Below are 21,774 nucleotides of genomic sequence, written 5' to 3'. Positions count from 1 at the left end.
CAGCTCCTTGATTCTGATACACCAGTTATGTGTCTAATTTATTATTTTCAGTAACATTTTCTTTGTTAAATTATTTATTGAATCTCTCAAGTTATGGGAAAATTAAGCTCAGCAAAAATTTTATAACTTCATAATTCAGTTGAAGAATGATGTATCTGCATGTATTAGCATCCTGAGCCTAATAATTTAACAGTATAGAGCCTCTTAGAGACGTGAAGTACAGGACAAAAGTAATCCTGATCTTTGCTTAAACTGATGAAATATGCCATCTTGTAATCTACTTATTTGTCACATTCAGATTAACTCCACAAGTTACTGCATCTTTACTTACAATGAGGGAACTTTACTCAGAGTTTCAAAACAGATTTAGAACAACAGTGACTCAGAAGATATTATCTGATGAGTAGTAATTGAGTTAAGAATGACAGAACTGCAAAACTAAATTTAAATTCATAGTGGAAACTCAAAAAATGGCAATTTACTGATGAATTATGGGCCTTTACAGAAAAGTTAAGAAATGGAAATGAATAATTTTACAGTTTAAGAAAAAAAAAAATTTTGAATTCTTTTCCCTTCCACACACTTTAGCCTCCAAGGGGGAATAAAAAAACCCCAAACCAAACTGAGACAAAAAGAGACAAAAAGAATTACATTTGGTATAAAGAAAAGTTACAACCCAGGGATGACACCAAAAATTCTTTCACGGTTGTGGTTCTCTCCAAAGTCTGCAGTGAGAATGGTTTCCCATAGAGGATAGAAGTTGTTTTTGGAAGAATAAACTGAAAGAAAGTCTATGGATCAAATACAGTTCTTTTCTCACTCCTGAATTTTGATTCAGTGATAGATCTGATGGGTCAACATCCCAGACATTTTATGTAAAGCAGAAACATGAGTTCATAGTGTTTCTACTCTGTAATTGCTGAAAAGTTAAAATTAATGCTGTACATTTTAAAGAAAATTGGTAATGTAATAAAAGAGCAGAAGAACAATAGTGAAGAAAATGCAACTGCTGTTCCACTGACAGGAGATGAGTGTGTTTAGTAGATTAAGCCCATACACATATGGATATGTGTGTGTGTGTGTCAGCAAGAAAAGGAGCATTGATTTTGACAAGCTGAAGGGAACAAATATTATAGAGTTATATCAAAATGTCAAATGTATTTTAAACCTGTGACAGCCCATAATCTGTGTTAGGAACTGAAGTAGGAATTAATGTTGAAAAGCAAAATATCAAAATGCTGCAGGTGACTACAAAAGTTAGAACTTTCCCATGAATATTTATTACCAGTATTAAAAACAAATAATCATTTTTTTTCATATGACATGCACTCACCTGTCAGAGATAGTAAAGAGCACACTTCCTAGTAGCAACAAAAGTAGTAACAATCAATGTCACTTCTATGAATTAAGTATACAGATTATAAATCTAACAGAATAGCTGCACTATTGGGATGCATAGTTTGAACACACTTCAACAACCTTCAGAAGGTTTTTGACCACTACAAAACTCTTTCTATTCCACAATTGGCATAAGTCTACTAATATTTCAGGATAGATCAAAAGGGAGGAGGGAAGCCATCTTACTGGGATTCTTGACATTATTTCGTTGTATCCATCCCTTGGATTTTGAAAACTGAGCCTTTTTCTAGTACTCCACTTTACTAAGTCTCAGTGCTGGTAATATCTTTTAAAATAGAATTTTCACAAACTATTCAAAATTGGTTTACAGTAGCAAATTTTATATTATTTCTCTGTAATAACTATATTTTATAGAAACATAATTATCACAACAAACTGTGAAGTGCTGGATAATATTTATGAAAATATAAAATTGCAATGTCAGTGCATGTTGGGTTTTTTTGGTGAGGGTTTAAAGAGATTACTTTTTTTAATGTAAGTGCCTTTAATGCCTTAGCATGTGAAATATTCTAAATTTTGGTGCTGTATTTACTGTCTAAGCAAAAACATTTACAGCTACTGAAGGCATGAACATTAGTGAAATAAAAGAAAAAACAAGGCCTTCCTGAACCAATAGGTATAAAACCAGGTCTTATTCTACCCAATAATAATCAGAACACTATATATGTGAATTTCTTTCTTTTCTAGCGCCACTAACAGATAAACCACCAAAGCTTTTACATCCCTTGGAGAGTAAGCTAACAATTCAGGAGACTCAGTTAGGTAAGTAGCAAATGTAATCTCTGTTCAAATTGTATGAAGGTTTTGATGTGTTAATGTATGACGGTGATCTGATGGCATGTTGGCGTTAATAATTTCATTGAAAAGACATTAAACAGACTTTGTTTCCATGCAGAGATGTATCATATACCATCTAGAAGATTGTTATTCCCCAAAAACATCTAAGTAATTAATATTGAACTCTTATTTCTTGAATATTATTGATACTGGGTTTTACATTTGCTGAAAGTCAATAGTTATATGAATCTGAACTTTTATTTGTAACTTCCCCTTTTCTGTATATATATATATATATATATATATATATGCATATATACTTATTGTGGGATTCAGTGGGATTTTGTGATTTGCAAGACTTCTTTGCTTTTGTGGATGCTTTTGATTGTTCAGTTCTTACAGAATTGTAAAGATATTCTGTAATTATAAGGGTTGTGTTGGTCAAATCATCCAGCAAACAGTTATTTTACCATAATAGCATCTGATTATTCTAAATGTAAGAATATTTATGTATAGATGAATGAAGAAAAATTGATGCATGAAAAAAACCATTTTGTTTCACTTTTTCTAGTCTAGTGGATGGGGGGTATGTTTGGTTACTTTAGTGTCCCACTGCTGTAGAGGTAATTAAGGCTCCACAACTAAGTGCACAAGTTACTACAGTTTGCAGGATATAACAATCTATCTCTTTCTTGAATTGACACAGACAGAAACTTGTAAGAAACAAGAAGTCCTCAGTGGGTTACTCTGGAATTATGCTTTGGTGTCAGAACAGTAACCTATTGATAGATGTTTTAGCATGTTAGTTACAGAAGAATTTGGATACAAATATAGTGGTTGTTTAAACCTCATAGGAAAAAAAATTTCAGCAAACAAAACTCAGTACATTCTGCAGCACACCATCAGAAAAAGCAGAAGGCTTGAAAATTAATTCTGACAGTCATTGGCAGGGTGTTTTATGATGATTGCCAGCTTGTGGTTAATAGTGGACAGAGAATAACTCATCTTTTTTTTTTTTTTTTTAAATTAATAAACTCTTACTTTGAATCATTCATGCTGTTCAGGTGATATTCCGAAGTGATGATATTCAGCTTTCTCGGAAACAATCATATAGAAAAGGAGAAATGTAATGTTTCCTTCTCGAGCTACCTTCTGTTCTTCTGAAGTTGTTGGTTCTGATATACTGACTCAGAAATCTTTTCCTGTATGACAGTCCTTTATGATTTTATGTTATTGTTTGTATACAAGAACAAAGAAAAGAAAGCAAAACAATCTACACATTTGTTTCTTAACTAATGTTGCTTACTGGGATATTTTTGCTGAAAACAAAAACCCTAAAAGGCAGAACTTTTCTGGGCTTTGATGTTGACTTGCTAAACATACTGTACGGTAAGACTATTTCAAGAAAAGTGTAATTATTAATGGCTAGCTAGAGGCTTTTTTTCTATGACTTTTAGAATTAATCTCAGTTTGTATTTCTCGTAGTTCTAAAAAACAGATTAAATAATTTGAAAAGAGGTAGGTTTGAAAAAGACTTTATTCAGAAAACTAAATAGCTGTTGATGAATATGGAAGAGTTAACTTGAAAATGTCACTTTCAGACACAGATGGGAAAGTCTGACCATAAATGAATGTGAATCTACAGTACTTAGCCTTATATCAAGAAGTTAGAATAATATATTATTTGTTGTTTAAAAGCCTGTGAAATAGCCTGTGAGAACTGGAGCAAGTACAAAAAATTGATAGTTCCCTGACACAAAAATTGTATTGTTCCACTCTCTAGATTTAATGCCTTGGTTCTGCTGGATAACCTTTGAAAGGTCTATGTTTCCCTGAGGAAATCCAGTGTTCATTTCTGGGGGCCAGTTCATACCTTGAAAAAAATGTAGAATATTTCATCATCAAAATAATGCCAAGATTCACTTAGATGAAACTTAGATAGTTACCTACCTGAGTCTTGGGGTGACCACATGTTGCAGACTGGTCTAGACATTGCCAGAAAACATGTCAGTCCTCCAGAATGTGTTTGGGATGGTGTGATGGTCCCTTATTTGGAAAACAAATTTATTTTGGTGGAAGCTGGGGAAGTGGAAAGGGTCGCAATCCCATTGCAAAAGAAAAGAGAGAGCCAGGAACTGGGAAACTGAGGTAGTCTGGGATTTCAGTAGAAGGTCACCAGTCGGTGTGGTGGGGAGCTGGGTCAATCTCTGCTCTTCATCCACATTTCTGTCTTTCTCACCTTGCAGTCCTCTGTCCTGAGTCAGAAATGAAGCAGGTTGCATGTGTCAGGGCAAGCTCTGGGAGGTGCATACCTAATTTACAGGGATGTGTGTGCAGCTGCAGGTGCACATAGTGTACTAAAAAGTCCGTACTGATGGCTTACCTCCAAATCTTCCCCTGCTGGGGGAGGGGAGGGGGGCTGTGGAGTGGAGCTGGGCACACTTTTGAGGAAGGCCTCAGTAAGGCCAGAGGGTTTTCTGCTGAACAAGCTACTGGAGTTCAGTACTTAAACAGAGCGCCTTCATTTAGTGTCTAAATCAAGGTGGGAAGACTCCAGACAAACCTTTTTCATTTGGCTCCACACCGCTAAGTGATAGAGATATTTGACATTTGTCATCGGGATATATTGGCTTCTGTACACCAGCAATTGGAATTAATATCATGGGACCACAGACCTGTTGTGTTGTTTTGCATGGCTTCCATAAAACAGCATCAAACCGAAAAGTGCACATTAGGGAAGGAGTTTCTCTAAGGGGTGACTGATAGAGTGTTATGGCATAAGCTTGCTGCAGTTTGAGTTGATAAGAAAAAAGGAAAGAAACCAGAGCTAGAGAATTTGCACAGCTCAGTCCAATAAACCTCCCATCACAATCAAGTTGTCCACAGTTAGCTGTGGAAGAGGTACCATGCTACTCAACTGACGTCTGAGAGAATGTTAAGCATGGCTGCACTGAAATGAGCAACTTTAGAGAGTCACAAGTATCTTGAGATCTCATCAGAAGTATCTGTTTATTTCACTAAATAGTAACTAGAGCTGCATAAGATAGAAGCACAGGATAAAAACTGAAGAAGTTAATTTCTCAAAGGCTTTTCATGAAAAAATCCCTATAGGACAGCCAAAGAACAAAGGAGAGAAACATAGATGAGAAAAGAGAGATTAGTTTCCAACTTATTCTGTTCTGCACCTAATGTTTTTTGTTTGTTATTTCACTTCCAATTTTGTAATCAATTACTTAATCCCATTGCAAGGGTAAAACCACTATTTTCTTTCTAAGCTTTTCGCCTGTTAAAAGAATTTTTAGGCAGTGGTGGTGACCTCAGTATAAATTTCTTCTCTGGAAACAACCACTCCAGATAAGATTGCATCCTGCAAAGCTTGGAGCTGTAAGAAGATGAAGAGTGTTTCCCACTCAGCTCTGAGCCACCCTGTGGTCTGGTAGCAGCATATGCCAGGGAGGGGAGAAAAGCTGGCAATCAACAGGAGGCCAGGGAAGGCAAGGCAGGGTAATGAAGAACATAATGGCCCAAGGAACTCCATTCCACAATAACTCCATCCCACAATATTCTTCCTCTTACCTTCCACAGGCTAGCAAAATCAAATGAACAAATCCCTGCTAACATAATAATAATAAAAGCACAAACCTTTTCATTGAGATTTGTTCAAAAAGGAATTTATTAACATTGTTTCTTACATATAAAAAATCCTAAAACTTCAGGCAACTGTATTTTTAATTCTAGGTTCATGCCAATCTTATATATTTTTTAAGTAAATATACCATATGCATGATATGTAAATTTATGTAAAAAATATCATCTGTTTTTTTTTCTGAGTCTTTTTAGATTCACCTGTCTTTCAGACAAATTTGTTTTGGCTTCCAGAACTGCCCCATATCTTCCTCTCTCAAGAATATTTGAGAAAAATCTGATTTTAGTATCCAGTTGGTTCATCTCACATTACTAAAGAAGATAGATATGATTCCACAACAGACAGTAATGGATCTGAATAAAAAAATTACAAAACATGAAACACCTCACAAGGTAGTCAGCCTCTCTTATCTCCATTTTTTTTTCAATGTGTTTCCTGTTTCTGCACAAGGCTGTAATTTGGCATGCCAAATTTCACCTAGAAAAATAAAGCTATTGTTGAATTATTTTTAGCTGGCCATGAAGTTAGAGAAGGGAGAAAAAGAGGAATAAAAGATTTCCAACACTTTCTGAATGGATCTAAAAGCAAAGTTTGTACAGGAACCTAAGCGTTTTCTCTGTCGTCTGAATAAAATGAATTTCTCTGAATATTATCCAACACAAAAATATTACTCTTGTGACCAAATATGCAGCGAATATCTGTCCCATTTTTATCTAGGGCATTATTTTGATAAAATTAAATTGACTATTATGTAGGGAATTGAGGATTTCTTCTTTCTTCTCCTTTTCTGCATATATTCAAGAAAAAATTCATTAAACTATTTTTAATAAACTATTTCGAAAGTAATAATACAAGGAAGTTCCCCATCAGGGAGGGAAGAATGCTACTTCATTTATAGTACTTTGTAGTCAGAAAAAACTTCCACACAAATTGGCCTTATTAAAGATAAAAACATTCCTTAACTAGCTTAATCAGTAGATGTCTAAATAATTTAACTAAAATGATATTAAATAACTAGCAATCAGTGAATCCTTTCAGGATGGAAATGGAAATGAAAGAATAGAGAATATTATAGATTTTTATCTCTGCATGTTTCCTCTAAATGTTATATTCACTCTGTAAAAGAAACATGTTTTTTTTTATATATTATTATTATATAAGGAATTCTAAATTTATCCAATTACACCAACTTTTTTTAAACCAATTTGAACTTTTTTTAGATCATGTGATTCAACTGGACACTTTGATATATTCTTTTATTAGATTAACATGGTACGGGCAAGAGTTTCACACGGAATGAACAAAACTCTAAATTCATAATTTACTTCAAACTTATCATCTGGGGTTTTTTTAAACTGAGAGCTGGGATTTTCCTTTCAGAAAACGACTGAGGGAGCTTGAAAAAAAAAAAAAAAGACAATGCATTTGCTTAAACTTTATCTCACTTTATCAACGTTTTTTTCTGGGAGACATGTATCCGATTTATTGGTGGACTCTTTGGTCATGTTAGGTTATAATCCACTGAGAAATATCTGCTCTAGAGAATAGTATATTCCATACTTATCTGAGGTACTCCCTGTGTAAAGCATTTAAACTGGATCTAATGCAATAAAAAGTGTGTGCTTATTCTGTCTGTAATTATGCACATTTCATTTTTATGTACAGATTAAATATATAAGAATTTTCTATTTCAGATTGTTTGTGCAATACAACCACTTTGTTTTGGTAATAGGAAAAGAAGACTGTGGAACCTAAAAAGATTTTTCTTATCAGTTGGATAATCATCCAAAAGTTTGGTTTCCTACTTATGACATTATTGAATGATGAAAACCCGTATGTCTTTTACTAGCAGAGTAAAGTATAATCAGATACAGCAAAACTTTTATAAGAATACTCTGTGGGAGACAGTAGGGTATAACTTATTATAACCAAGATGATCATAACTACAGAATACCACATACCAAGAAATGCAATTTAGACACATACTGTACATTATTTCATATGAAATTATAGTCCTAAAAACACTGTAATTTTGTAAATTTGAAGCATCAGGATTCACATTGTTTTCTGTCATCATTTTTTGCCACACTTTTTCCTCAAGTTATACTTTGTACTTCCAACTTGTATGTAGGGGGTTCATTGCGTCTGATGCTGAAAGACACACAAGTGTTTCATTGCATTAAAAAAAAAAATCACATAATGGTGCTATGCAAACACATTACTAAGTAGCAAATATCAAACTCAAAATTTAATACTGTGGCTTACAATTAATAACTATTTTAAATTAATTAACTCCTCCAGAATATCTTGCTCTAAAGATCTCCAGTGAGCAGCAATGATATTCACATGTAAAGCTGATCTCAAGAATAATATATTGGTGGAATGACAAACACTAGTACAATTTTTACTCACAGGAATTTGTCTGCTTTCCAGTTCTAGAAGAAATGCTTTCCAGCCTTATTAATGACATCAGTACATGCTCATGCAATCCAAATGAGGAGTAGTTTTACATGAAGCTGTACTGAACATTGTTTTTTATTTAGATATACTGTACATTTGTATTAAGATTTAGTGCTGCAAACAGGTTTCATTCTGAAAAATCCCTCTAAATTTACATGCATTCTTAAAAGCAATAATTATGAGGGATTTGACAGCTTGTCATATCAATAGGAAATGGAAAGTTATTTGAAGGAACTTTAAAGGTCTGAAAGGCTTAAATGCTTTTGATAAACTTACACTTTAGAATATAATAGTATGAATATTTTTAATATATTTAACAGGATCTTTTTTATATTTGTTAACAGATGTGTAACAATGAGACTTCATACTGTGCAAGTGCTATTCGTGTCTGTTTACATAGGATATTATGGATGAATACACAGGATATATCATCTCAAGATATTTGTCATAAGTGTTCAATTTACTAACTATTTAATTTTATATATTTAATATCTGAGGAACTTGTAAATTAAAAAAAATATAGAAATTCAATTTGGTGCTGCATTGCATTGATGTTAAAAAAAAATATCCCAGCAATAGTCTGTTTATGGCATATATTGTAAACCTTCATGTAGCATTTTGGTAGTAATGAATGCATGATGAAGAACTACAGGTCAATGAATGCCTTTGCTATGGATTAGGCTTGAGGATATTAGGATACACATGGTTATTAGTCTAAATTTCATATTTGACAGCAAAATACCAGCAATGTGTCCAACATTCACGTGTCAACCATAACTGGTGCCCTATATCCATCTCAGAATGCTTTAGACAGTTATAAAGCAAAAGATAAAAGAGCAGCATTTTCTGCAATCTGTCCTCTTTTAATTTCTTATTCTTCTGCCTGAAGTAAAATTCTGACAATGAACTACTTAGGTACTTTTTGCTATTTTCCACATAAGAAAGTAAAATACCGCCTGAAGCAAGAGATTTATTCAGAACTTAGTTTTCATGCCTATCTGAAAGTGTATCCAAATAAAAGTCTATACAAATAAAAGACTACATACAAAGAAACAAGTGTTAAACACTTGTTTCACTGAACTCAGAGGTAACTCTTAAGAACCATGGAGCTACAAAATTAAAGAGAAAAGCCATTCAGCTCAGAATACCCAAAACTTAAATTTATACCTCAGGATGTAGTTATTTGTAAAGCAAATCTTGAGCATCTACCTTGAACTCTGCAGTAAATGTCACCTTTTAGTTTATCGATCATTTCATCTGCTTAAAGTATCATTTGAATAGCTATGCATAATAGTATTAGTGATACACCCATCTCATTCTAATATTAATATTTTTAGGAAAGCAAATAGAAAAAATGTTATACTCACCATGAAATAAAACATATCAAGTGACTATTCATATTCACTTCAGAAATAAATGAAGCACATGCTTCAGTTAACCACATTAGGCTTATTTAGAAAAAAATTTAACAAGCATTGCAAGATTACTCCTCTGTACACTAATGTAATTAATAGATTGGAGACTTGTGGATGTAGGGTCATATATTTTGTTTCTTTCACAGCTTTCAAAGCAATTAATTGGAAGTGGTAAATGCTTGTAATTTTTAATCATTCATTCATGGTCTGATCTTTCATGAGATATCCAAGAGCATGCATGGTACATTTCTGCTCATTAAAAATCATAAGGACCTGATTTTATAATATGTTTAGAGATTGATACTAAAGATACTCACAGGTTTGTTATAGTTTAAGTATTATGGAGAATTTTTGTGCCTTTCTGGTATGTGGTTTTAATCTCCCACTAGTCATTTTTAAACAGAGCATACATCTCACTTAAGTCAAAATTCAAGGATTTCCTTTTTGGAAGACTTTTTCAACTTTTAATAGAGCGATTCGATACTTGTATAAAGAAAGATGATTTAAAAATACAGCAGACAATATTATACTTTTTTTTTCCTTTGTCAAGTGGTAATTAATCTCACAACAGATATTTTATCATAGATACAGTATCTAAAGTGCCATTTACAGTCTTCCAATGTTTTGGAAAGGTCAGGCACTTGAAAATCTTATAAATGCAAATGTTTTCTGTCATGCAAGTACTCAGATCAGTGAGACTATTCTTCTTTGCAAAAACAAACAAACAAAATTACATTTAGAAGGTTAAAATCCAAGACAAAATAAATTCGAGTTGTTATTGGTGAATGAATGATCTTTAGATTTTTCCAAGATGTTGTTCAGAATAATTTATTTACTATAGTGGACACATATGCTGATGAATACATCAGCAATAATAGTTTAACCCAGTTTAAATCAATAACTAAAATGAGATCTAAAATGCTATTGTAGTAGTTACTAGAGGCACACACACATAGTGTACCTCAGTGTATTTGAAAGACTTTTCTCAAAGCATTGGTATATGTTACAATTCACTGCCTGTTTTAGTTTTATGGATCTGGCATCCTTTTTCAGAGTTGTTTTATTTTGGGAGTTCTTTATGTCAGTCTCTCCTTGAGGTAAGGAGGGAAGGGGAGGTAGAAAATGGAGTATGGGTTCCAGGGCAGCCTGAGCCAGTAGTTCAAGAAAGAAGTGAATATATAGGCTCCTACTTTTACAGAGGAAACAGGTCTGGGGAAGAGGAAAATTTTGCTACTGTTTCCTGCGGTGTCTGGATGTGCAAACCCCTTGGTCTTGTTGTTTCTGTTTAAGATGCTTCCGAGTCACCACAAAAGACAAATTTCTTGAATTAGTCAGTGGAGCCTCTCAAGAGGACATACAGTTCCACCTGGCAGCTAGGTTAGCTATTAATGGTGTGATGTTTCATGTTTGTTTTAAAAAGGTGTAAATCTATGCTGCTCTGACATTTGCCTCCTGTCGCACTCCTCTTATTCCATCCAGCTTCAGCACTCTTGCTTACAGGGCTGAAAAAGAATTCAAAGGAAAGACAACCGATGTAAGCTGGATTTCTTGCTATGCTGATGGTAAAAGGAATGCAACAAGCCCTAGTGCCAGGATATGGTGAGAGTGGGAGGTATAGCCAGGGAGAAAAGTTGAGAGAAGGTGTTTGGCTCAAACTGATAACGAAACATCAGTCCAAGTCAGGACTTGGTAACAGTAGGTTCCCAAAAAGGTCAATATACATCAAGAGGCACCTGTGTGACATAAATCACATCACATCAGAATGGAATTGTTTTGCAGCTATCTGTATCTTCCCATCAAACTGGCTTTTGTCTGGACTTTGGCAAACTGACAACTTGCTCCATTCACTGTGTAGGATTTCAGACGTTTTGTTTAGACATCTGGGATGACATACCTGAAGTGGGAGTGTGTGAATGTCTTCCTTCATGATACCTATACAGAGCAGGTGAATGAATGCCAGGCTTCCAAAAATATTTAAAATATAGCTTTCAGAAATGTTTTACATTGAACCGTTTGACAACAAGTATTTTATAACAGAAATGTAAAAAGCATGGTATATCATAGAAAGTTATAGCCCAGGTCTTCTAATATTTTTGTATTTTTGAATGTTAAATTCATTGAAATGTAGCTCCGTTACTTGAGATGTGATAAAGGTTTACCATGGCCATAACAAGGAATTGTTCCATCATTATTTTGATGTTATCTAAAGCAATATATTAATCACACAGCTATTTAATTGTCTATCTGGTATCCAGTTACAGAAACTTGAGAGCAAGGAAGATGTTTAACTGGGATAAAAGAAAAAAGTGTGTTACTTATATCAATTCTTTAATTAGATGTTTAGTTAATTTTGTTTATCCGTTGTTCTTGCTTTGTCTCCTTTGTACTCATTAATATGAATAAAAAGCTGGATGATGGTTCTTGTTTTTTCAGCAGAAACGTACATGATAAATTAGTGATACTGAGAAAAACATAGCAAATATTTTTTGATGGTCATATTTATGCAGCTTAGCAAAATTCAAAGACAATTTCAATTTAGGCAGATAATATTTTCTTTGGTAAATTTTCAGTCTTTTAATACTCTTGTGTCAGAAGACTTATTTTCATACTTTTTTTGTTGTTCCTCTTAATGGCATTAAAAAAATAAACTCAGGATTGTTTCTGCATTTGAAATACTTCTTTGTTATGCAAAAACATGTACTGACTTGAATACAACTTTCACAAGTAATGTTACGGAGTCTGTGTACAATACATTGAAAAAATAATTTGACTAATGTTAGGATTGAAGGATATCTAATTTTTACTTTGGTCTGACTTTATGTTATACGCAATCATCAATTAAAATGGTTCAAATTAATAATTTTAAGAGCAAATTGCTTCTGTTTTGAAATTATTTCCTCTTTTTCTTTACACTGGAAACTATAGTTTTCTGCAAAGAATAGTGAGCTGCTGTGTCCACATCTTGCATGCCACACTACCATGGGCCCACCCTCACTGCATTCAGCAAGTGTTTTCACACATCCTATTTCTCAATTCCATTTTTCTTAAGCATTTTATGTAATTAGAAGTAGAGTTGCAACCTGAAGTAAGTCAAAAGAGAAGAGTGTACCAGGAGAAGTCGGTATCTCTCAGAGCTTGAGCATCCCCTCCTTTGAACTTTGCTTGTCATTTATAAGTGTTATCTTTATTATGGCAAGATGGTGTCACTGATTGCTCTATCACCCACCACTCTGCAGTATTCCTGCCCCATCTCCTCTTTTGCTTTGTGGCAATCTGTTAGCAAGTGTGGGTGTGGACAAACTCTGCTGAGCTGTCATAATATCCCAAGGCATGAAATGTAATTCATGAGTTTTTATGTCCTAAATTCAGTGTGATGTGTTCAGAAATAGCCTAATGGATGAGGGGATCCAACGTGTTGGACTGCCAGTAGCAATTTACAAGCAACCCACAGATGAAAAGGAGGTCTCAGCTAGTTCAAGATATCTGAAGAGGGAAAGTGGTGCATGTATAATTGCTAGTTACTTCCAAGTCACTTAACTGGGGTCTCAAGTGTGACCGGCTTGTGGATGAGCTGAGCCTCAGTATTTGATCCATGGCAGCATTTCCTGAAACATGTCTTTAGTGCATTGTAAATGCAAGGTAGAGCATTGGTGAAGTTTAAGACAGCAGGGTTTTCTTTGCTTTTCAAAAGTCTAATAGTACATGTTTTCTCTTACTATGCCAAGGAAGATATTTTGAAATTGCTTAAAATGTGGTAACACATTTGTGATTTAAAGTACAATATTGAATCCTTACTAAGTTATCTGTCTAATATCTATTTTGTCTCTTCGATATGTAACAGCTCCTTCACAGTTAGTAATGATCAGTTTATTTATTTGTGATTAGCAATTGACCTACCTCAAATGCATTATCTTTCATACAGGTAAATATGTGTACATAAATTTACCTTGTTTGTGAATATACAAGGTGATATTGTTTTTGAATTAAAATTTCAGTGTTATTTTAAAATTAATTAGAAAATCCAACATAGACAATAATCTAAAAATTATTACCAGTTGTTTTTGCAGCTCATTTTTTGCTGCACTGAAATACATGCACCTAGGTTAAAAGAAAAAGTATTAAAATCTGAACAAAAACAAAACTAATTTTTATTTAATTTTACTGTTTAAACTAGAGGAAATGTAAGACTAGACAGTCTAAATAATTTGAAGCCAATATAATATGTATCTTCAGTTTTATTCCCTAGTAAATTCTATATTCTGTGTAGAATAGTTTTTATTCATTTTATGAAACATATATAAGGATACAGTATTTTAAAGCTACTAGTCTACCTTTAAATGTATCTGTTTAAAGGGAAAATGTTGGATTATGGCATTCACATGTAGCCTATGTATATTACAGGCATAAGTAGGACCAGATTACAGTAACTGTAGATTTTACAGGTTGTGTTGAATAACAATAAATAAAAAAACAAGCAGATTTTCTTGTGCAGAGATGAAAACCCACATCCTCTATCATTACCCTCCTGGCAGTAAGCCAAGTGTTTTAAGAAACAAGAAATAGTTGGGTTTTATCTATTGACTGTTTTCTAATATATAAGAAAAAAAATATAAAGAAAATGTTCCCAGGGAAGGAAAATAAAAGAATAGTGTTTTTCCAATGATTACATTCTTTCCTATGCACCTGTACTACTCAGTTCTGCCTATTTAAAATGTTGATCTAAAGAATATTTATTTTGCTCTAGGCAAATATTGGAGAAGAAAAAAAAAAAAAGAATCAGTCAATCATTAGTAAAGGTCAAGACTTGCAAAGGTCTGTGCTGCCTCTATAAAACTTAAGACAATAACAGAAATAGATGACTGGAGGGATAATCTCCAAAGTGTAGCTAGAGAAAATAGTTTGTGTTACATTAATATTAGGATTTTTTTCTAATAATGGCTAATGCTGGGGAAAAGTGTCTCTGTCAGAATCTATACTTTTGATTTAAGTAGAAAGTACTATTAAGAATGTTTAAATTATATATGTTTCTCTTAAAATTTCAATTTTATAAACTAACTACTTGGAATAGTAAGTTAAAAATACAGTGAGACAGAAGTCTGGCATGTGTCAGTTATGATAAAACTAATTTCAGAAGCACCGCATTGAAAGGAATAATGAGTTTCTCCAGTCCCAAACTTTTTCTGATTCACCATAGTCAATCATCTTCAGTTGTCTTTGCAATTCAAACCCTTGCAAGTCACATAAGATAAACATTTTGCATCTCTCTGTGGATGTCAATGATTCTGAAGCCTGAGGACAATTGAAACCATTCTGTATTGGAAAAACAATATAATTGATTCTTTAAAAAGACTTACAAAGCACTTTCAATATTTTATTCTAACTATATGTAAAATGTGCCTTCTCTCCTTGCCAGGCTTCACCCTCTAGAGGATTGTGCACTTTTTCTCTTCAGTAATCTTCCCTACCTGCTGGAGATAGAGACTTTTACATGCAATACTGCTGCCATATATATCCTTCCCATAAAGGCCATAGCCATCAAATTTTACCCTGATTCCAATTATGTTTCTTACATTTCTCTTCAAAAATAGCTGTCTTTCTCTATTTAGGCAGTCCCTACCCACTCTTATCATAAATATTTGTTTCTTGTGATGAATAATGATGAGTTTCTAGTCTGGTTCTGCCTTCTTTTACTGTGATTATTTCCCAAGAGTTACCTTAATGTAACTGCACAGGATTATCTGGAACTCAAACACCATGCCTTTTGCAGAGCTATAATACCTGCCAGCAATGAACTGCTCTCTACTTGTCTATCTGAGAGGCATTTAAAAGAATTCAGTTTCCAATTATTCTTTGGCTATGCTGCCTGCAGAGCAGGGACAGACACTTCTTGTATCAGTAAAGCAAAAAAGATTTGCGTGCAAGAGCATTTTCTGGAACAGCAAAAGCTTCGTGAGTGGTAATTTTTGTTATGAAAGGGACTTCCTCTCCTGCTGAAGTTTCACTGAAATACCCTCAGAATAGAAGAGACTTTCTCCTTCCTCAGTATCCTCCATATAAGTGCCAGTCACTGAAAGTCTTTACATCAGAAACCTCTTAATCTTCCCACATCCTTACCTTAACTCAGCTGAGGATCCTCAAAAACTCACTCAGATACCTGTGCATTTCACATATGGCAGATATAGCTAAGGCAGGTATCACCCTCTTTATTGCTGAAATATATTTATTGTTGATGGGCAGGCAGGACAAACTATGACCAAAATTATTAAAACTTGCTTGATTCACAGTCTCAGCATGATCTTCTGTGTCGGCTTTTTGAGGAAAGACATCTATTCTACTATGTATGGACTGTCTAGAGCCATGCCCAACTAGTGATACCGAGTCATGGTAGATAGGGAAAGAAATTTAGATTACAGTTATTTCTCCTTAGTCTCTCTTTCCTCAGTGCACTGAACTCTCCGAGAACTGCATAAAGTTCTGAACCCCATAAAGGACATTGCCTTCTTCCTTCTTCCTTTACCTCTATCTTACCAGCCAAGAGGAGAAAGAAAGACAAAGAAGAAGAGTAAAACTTATTCCATACCATAAAAAATATCCCTAAAAATTAAACTGGTTAAATAAAAATTTATGCAAAGTCTATTCTATGCCCTTAAAAGAAGATATTTTGCAGCTGCCAGGCACCCCACAGGACTCTGCAGAAATGGAAGCCACCAGTGATCCTTTGTAGTGTTCATTTCATTGACATTTCTGGATACTGAAAACTCTCTCAGGTCATGGTGTAATCTCAGGATGAGTCCTTGCATTAACATCCAAAAATATGCTGATTAGCATAGCTTTCATTTTGTATTTTAGCAGCTTTGCAAGAAATCAGACCGTGTGTTTGGGTGCATCCACCACCTACCCACACTGCCAATTTTAATGAGAAATAAAATGTACAGAAAATCTTTTGCCTGCAAATTTGCAGGAGACACTATGTGTAGTGATTACAGATTTCAAAGCAGTATTTATTAGTACTCTTCTCCTCACTGATCCCAAACGATCATTATTTGCAGGCGGAAGCCTACTGATGTTTCAGCAACACAGGGAACACTACCTTAGTTCTGGATGGAATTAAACTGATAAGAAATGCTAAAATGAATAGTATTGAATTGAGTGCACCTGCTTGCCCTTTGTTGGACCACCCTGTGTCAGCAAAATAGTTTCTGTGGCTTAATGAGCTATGCATGCACGAGCTTGTGAGACATCACACATAGACTTCCTCATTAGCAGTTTACGAAGCTATGGAAAGAACCGTTGTGTAGAAATGCTTAATGAAATATGAAAGAGCTTTTTACATGCTCCCAGCACCTTCTGCTGTGTTCCATATTCATGGCAGATTTTTCCCCTGAGTGCTCCTTGAATTCCTTATCTCTGTTATCAGATGTTGATTTTTCATGATAGATGTGATGTTTAGAAATCTTCCAATATGCCATATCTTGTGTCTTGGTCAAATTTCAATTAACGACCTAAACTTTGGAAATAACCTCAGAGGTATTTGAGGTGTCCTTCAAAGACCTCTAGCCAAACAGCTGGTTCTGAGAAAGCAGAAAAGATATGTGTGGCAATTGGTGCAAGAAATAAGAAGTAGATTGGAAGACTAAGTGCAATGGACATAAATTGAGAGCCTGTAGCAAAACAAAAAAAAAAAATCAAGCCTGTTGAAAAGCAGAAATTCAGACATCAGAGGGGGAGAATGTGGGAAGCACACAAAATCTCTGCAAGGGTTGAGAAAAAGCAAGCAAATACTGCCAAAGAGCAGAACAAAGGAAGGAATCATGAGGTACAACATAGCCACAGCCCATTATGGAGAACATCATTAAGACAATATATGATTTCCCTTGTGTGACAGAGGAAAGGGGAACCCACTGACTCCCTGACTGTGGGGCTGGAGTGTGTTACAAGCAGCAGGTAAATGCAGAAAGGAAGGATGATGTGTATAGTGGGTTATGACTTTAATGAAAGGGCATAAGGGCATGCAGGAAGAATCTGTCTTGTTCGTGCTGCCAGGATTATAATAGATATTAAGTAAGAGATTCCTTAATAACATTAATGTTTATTAGGTTAATGTCAGCCTGCAAGGCTAATACTGATTCCTTGTGTTTGTTAAATGAAAACTTAAAGAAATGTAAATAATTTTTTTGCAAGAAATACATTAGTCATGTTAGACCATACTTGGTATATAATTATCCAGTTTTGTTTCTGTTGAATTAAAACAGAAAATAGGAGGCATGTATAAGAAAGCAGGTTCTTCTATTTCTTACTGGGGGAAAGAAAAGAAAAAAGAGAGCAGATGAAAAGATGGTCAGCAAGTGCTCTGTCTTTTGAGAATGATTGATAGGGTACTCTTCACTTGGCCTTTGAAGCTCCAACATTCTCTATCCATTTATCGTAACTACTGTTTTTTCAGTTTCAAGCTTATTACTGTCACATAAGATTTGTGAGAGTGACTGCTCATGACGAAAAGCAGCTAGGGAGGATGATGTAGATCCCGTACAGGAGAAATCTGTGCTTGCTTGACTTCTAGTTACTCTGTACCTCTCTGGAGTACATCGACCAAAGCAAATTGAACTTGGTGCAGTATTGATCTGTGATAGTTTGTGCTGGATTATCTGTTTCTCACACTTTTTTCTATGCTTGCTAGTAAAACCTGTGCAAACATCAAATCCATGCAGGCCAGGAATGCCTTCAGAGGCTAGAAGTAATTTTGAAATTACCATCAGGTAGTCTGTTCCTGACATTTCAGTATCCACCCCTGCCCCTTTACATATATTCATTCCCCCACTGACACAAATAGTTCTTAAATAAAGAGACATTTTGGCAGGCAATTTGTCATGTTGACAAAGCTTTGATAACCTGAGTCCTGGAACTTGCAGGAGCTAATTCTTCATTAAAGCTTTGGTTCAGCTGATTGGAACAGCTGAGAAAATGTATGATTTTATTTTCCCTGGAGTAATTTGTATGAATCCAACTCATTAACTCACCAGGCAAGGCTTTTACATGGGGTCTAACTGCAAGCCACCAACATTCATTCTGCACTCCTCACAGAAAGGCAAAGGCTCAGGTTATTTGGAGGAAAGGAATTACTGCTACCTACCTAGATGGGTGTGGGTCTGGAGCTGTGAACACTTCCACAGTGAGCCTGGTGGTCTCCTGCAGACAAGTGACTTACTCTTCCCTACCCCAATTGCACTTTCATTGTACACATTGAGGGCTATCCCTTGTCAGAAAGGAGCAGAAGGAGCCATTGGAGAGCTACTAATGATTAACCAATTCCTTGCACAGAGCTGTCTCTTTAAGGTTAGTTGGGAGAAGTTTCTTCAAGGTTCCTGCAAAAATTTATTTTGAAAAAAGGCTGATGAAAAAGTGTCCCATAGCATAAGCTTGGGTTGCAACAATGCACCTATGAGACACAATGACAGAGATATACCAGAATGGAAAACACATGACACTTGTGTCTAAGTGCTTAAAAAGGAAAAGCACTGTAAAATCATGCCTTTAAAAATCAAAACCCATATTTTAAAGGAGGAGGAAAGAAGATAATCATGGTTAAGTAGTCATTTCCTCTTATGCCCGCAGGGTTTGATAAACTGGGAAATACTTTTCCATTAAAAGGTATAGGAGATAGTGCTGAGAATATTATATTTACTGGTAACACTCTGTCTTCCTGATTTAAGCATAAATGAATACATGATAATAAGTTCCTAGCCTTTACTGAGATTTTCACAGTTTATAGAACTACTGGAGTGTCTTTTGCATTTTTAATTTCTGAAAGTGTTTAAAAAATGATTTCATAAGGGCAACATTTCAAAGGACTTTTGCATTTGTGTGGCTCTTACAGATCCCTGTCAGGAGAACATAAGACATGAAAGCTAACTATTTAACAACTCACCTCTTTTCCATTAATCACTGTGTTGCCAGGAAAGCACATTTACAGAGATAAAGGGCTAACAGTGTAGTGCAGAAACACAATAAGAATCCTCAGTAATTTTAGTGTGGTTGCCTATTGCTGAATGTCCTCTGACAGTAAAAAGTTATTTTAAAAGTGCAGTAAGAAACTAAGTTTTAATTAAATATATATAAATTCTTTTCATTTTTAACACATAGCTTTTATGTGTTCCTGTCCACATCTGCAGGTAGAACAGCTATCAGATATTTTGTCCATATTCTGTATTTTCTATGATCTTTCATGAGTTTCATAGGATGAGGAATGAGTTCGCAAAACATGATCTAAGGACAAAAAAAAAAAAAAAGTTGGGAGGACACCAACTTTATTGATTCACACTATGTGAAAGATCTTGGGTTCTTTAGGCAGAATAAAGATATGAGTCAAAAGGAGATGGAAAACTCACTTATCATACTGGTTCTGGGAAAACTTGGGACATGAAGCCATATTGCACATGCAGCATGCAAAGACATCAGAGATGCTGTGGGCAAGTTGCCTCCCCATGGAAAAATAATTTACTATTCACTTTTGGCCTCAGCATTTGAAATAGTGCTTCCCCAGATGCAGTGATAAAATTCCTCCCTTACAGAAGAAAAGTTTAGGGAGTTTTCTAGTTCCTATGTCCCAAATTATGACAATATAAATTACTATAAATTAATTTTTTACACCTGTTAGTGCAGCAAAGGTAACTCTTTTATGTGAGATTCTTGGTTTTGATGTTAAATAAACTCTAGAGTCTTCCAACTTTCAAGAATTTCTTGCAGAGCTGCCTTAATCTGGTTGTTTCTCTTGCTTAGCTCAGGTTGCAATCCATATGGGCAAACATGGCTAACCTCTTTAATGTACTATCTCCTCAGGGAGCCCCTGGTGGTCTAGTGGTTAAGGACGTGGCGCTGTCATCGACGAGGCCCGGGTTCGATTACCAGTCAGCGCCACTCCCCGGGCAGATGGAGCTCGTTAGCCCTGTAAGGCAATCCATCTACGTCCTGAGGACCTCACTGCCACCGTCCAAGCTCGCTTGGCCCTGGCAGATGAACCTCAGGATTAAAGGGTGGGCTCAGTTCTGCGCACACTGTGTCTCACCTAAAAAATCCAATGCGCAGGCTGGAAGGTGTAAAGACCTTCCCCGGTTCTTTGTTCGTGAAGACTGGCCATTACTATTACTGTCTCCTCAGTTCAGTCACCACACACAGCATGATAATGCTTACATCTGTGCACGCTGGAGTAAGGGAGGCACTTTGTTAAACCACTCTGGCTCTATCCATGAAAGCTTACCTGCTGATATTCTCATTGAACTGCATGCCAATGTTTCTCTTGTACCAGTAAATAGGTTCCCTCTGCTCCATCACATCCACTTGCCTTGTAAAGGACCACATGATCTCTATTAGTGTCCTGGGGAAGAGAAACCCAACACATCCGTTCATGAATAACAGCTTTGGGAACTGCCTGTCATTCTAAAAGGGTCAATAAATCAGAATTCAGTAGTTAAGGCTATTATAATGCATTTCTATTTTTATCAAGGAGATGTGCTTTCAAAGTCTTAATCTTGTAATGTAAATTAGTAGAATCAACAATTGCATTGTGGTCCATTTTTCCTCCAGAAGTATTTAATGTTTCTGCCTGCCCCCTTTTGCATCTCTTAGTATTTCTGTCAGGTAAGCAGCATTGACTTCCTTGAATAGTTTGCTCTTTATGAAAGCTGCTCAATAACAGTGACGGAGTGGATGCTTCCACCATATTGTTCATACTGTGTTTCATCATCATCATGAAGAGATTTCTTTTCTTTTCTTTTCCTATTTCCTCTCATATTACTTTGACTATAGGGCTGCTCCTGAAACTGGTCTTTTATTATTTGTTTTACGATTTGTCTCAAAAAGCTGTTAAACTAGTGACGAGCAATCTCTCAACAGGGTGGTAGTATGATGATTTTAAATTTGAATTAGCTGAAAGACACCAGACTTGCTCATTCCTAAAGCGAGTTTGTGATCCAATCAGTTTGTGATCCAATCAGCTTGCATCTCATGCTCTACCATGCAGGCCAACCTTGTCCTGTGCCTCTTTGCTTTTTTTTTTTTTTT

At 35.2% G+C, this 21,774-nt stretch overlaps 1 protein-coding gene across 3 annotated transcripts in view; it reads left to right on the top strand.

The window, feature by feature from the left end:
• Window positions 1–21,774, top strand: part of IL1RAPL1 (interleukin 1 receptor accessory protein like 1) — a 701,129-nt gene that overhangs the window by 537,231 nt on the left and 142,124 nt on the right. For all 3 annotated transcript variants that reach the window (XM_027890213.1, XM_027890300.1, XM_027890384.1), the window contains one exon: window positions 2,107–2,181. In XM_027890213.1, coding sequence (XP_027746014.1) covers window positions 2,107–2,181 — 75 coding nt within the window. The remainder of the gene's footprint in view (window positions 1–2,106; window positions 2,182–21,774) is intronic.

The sequence above is a fragment of the Empidonax traillii genome, unplaced genomic scaffold, assembly GCF_003031625.1.
Source record: "Empidonax traillii isolate 1590-97213 ecotype Southwest subspecies unplaced genomic scaffold, ASM303162v1 scaffold1:size7828297, whole genome shotgun sequence".
Lineage (NCBI taxonomy): Eukaryota > Metazoa > Chordata > Aves > Passeriformes > Tyrannidae > Empidonax > Empidonax traillii.
Note: the sequence above shows the minus strand (reverse complement) of the source record. Positions and strands in the feature narration are given on the sequence as shown.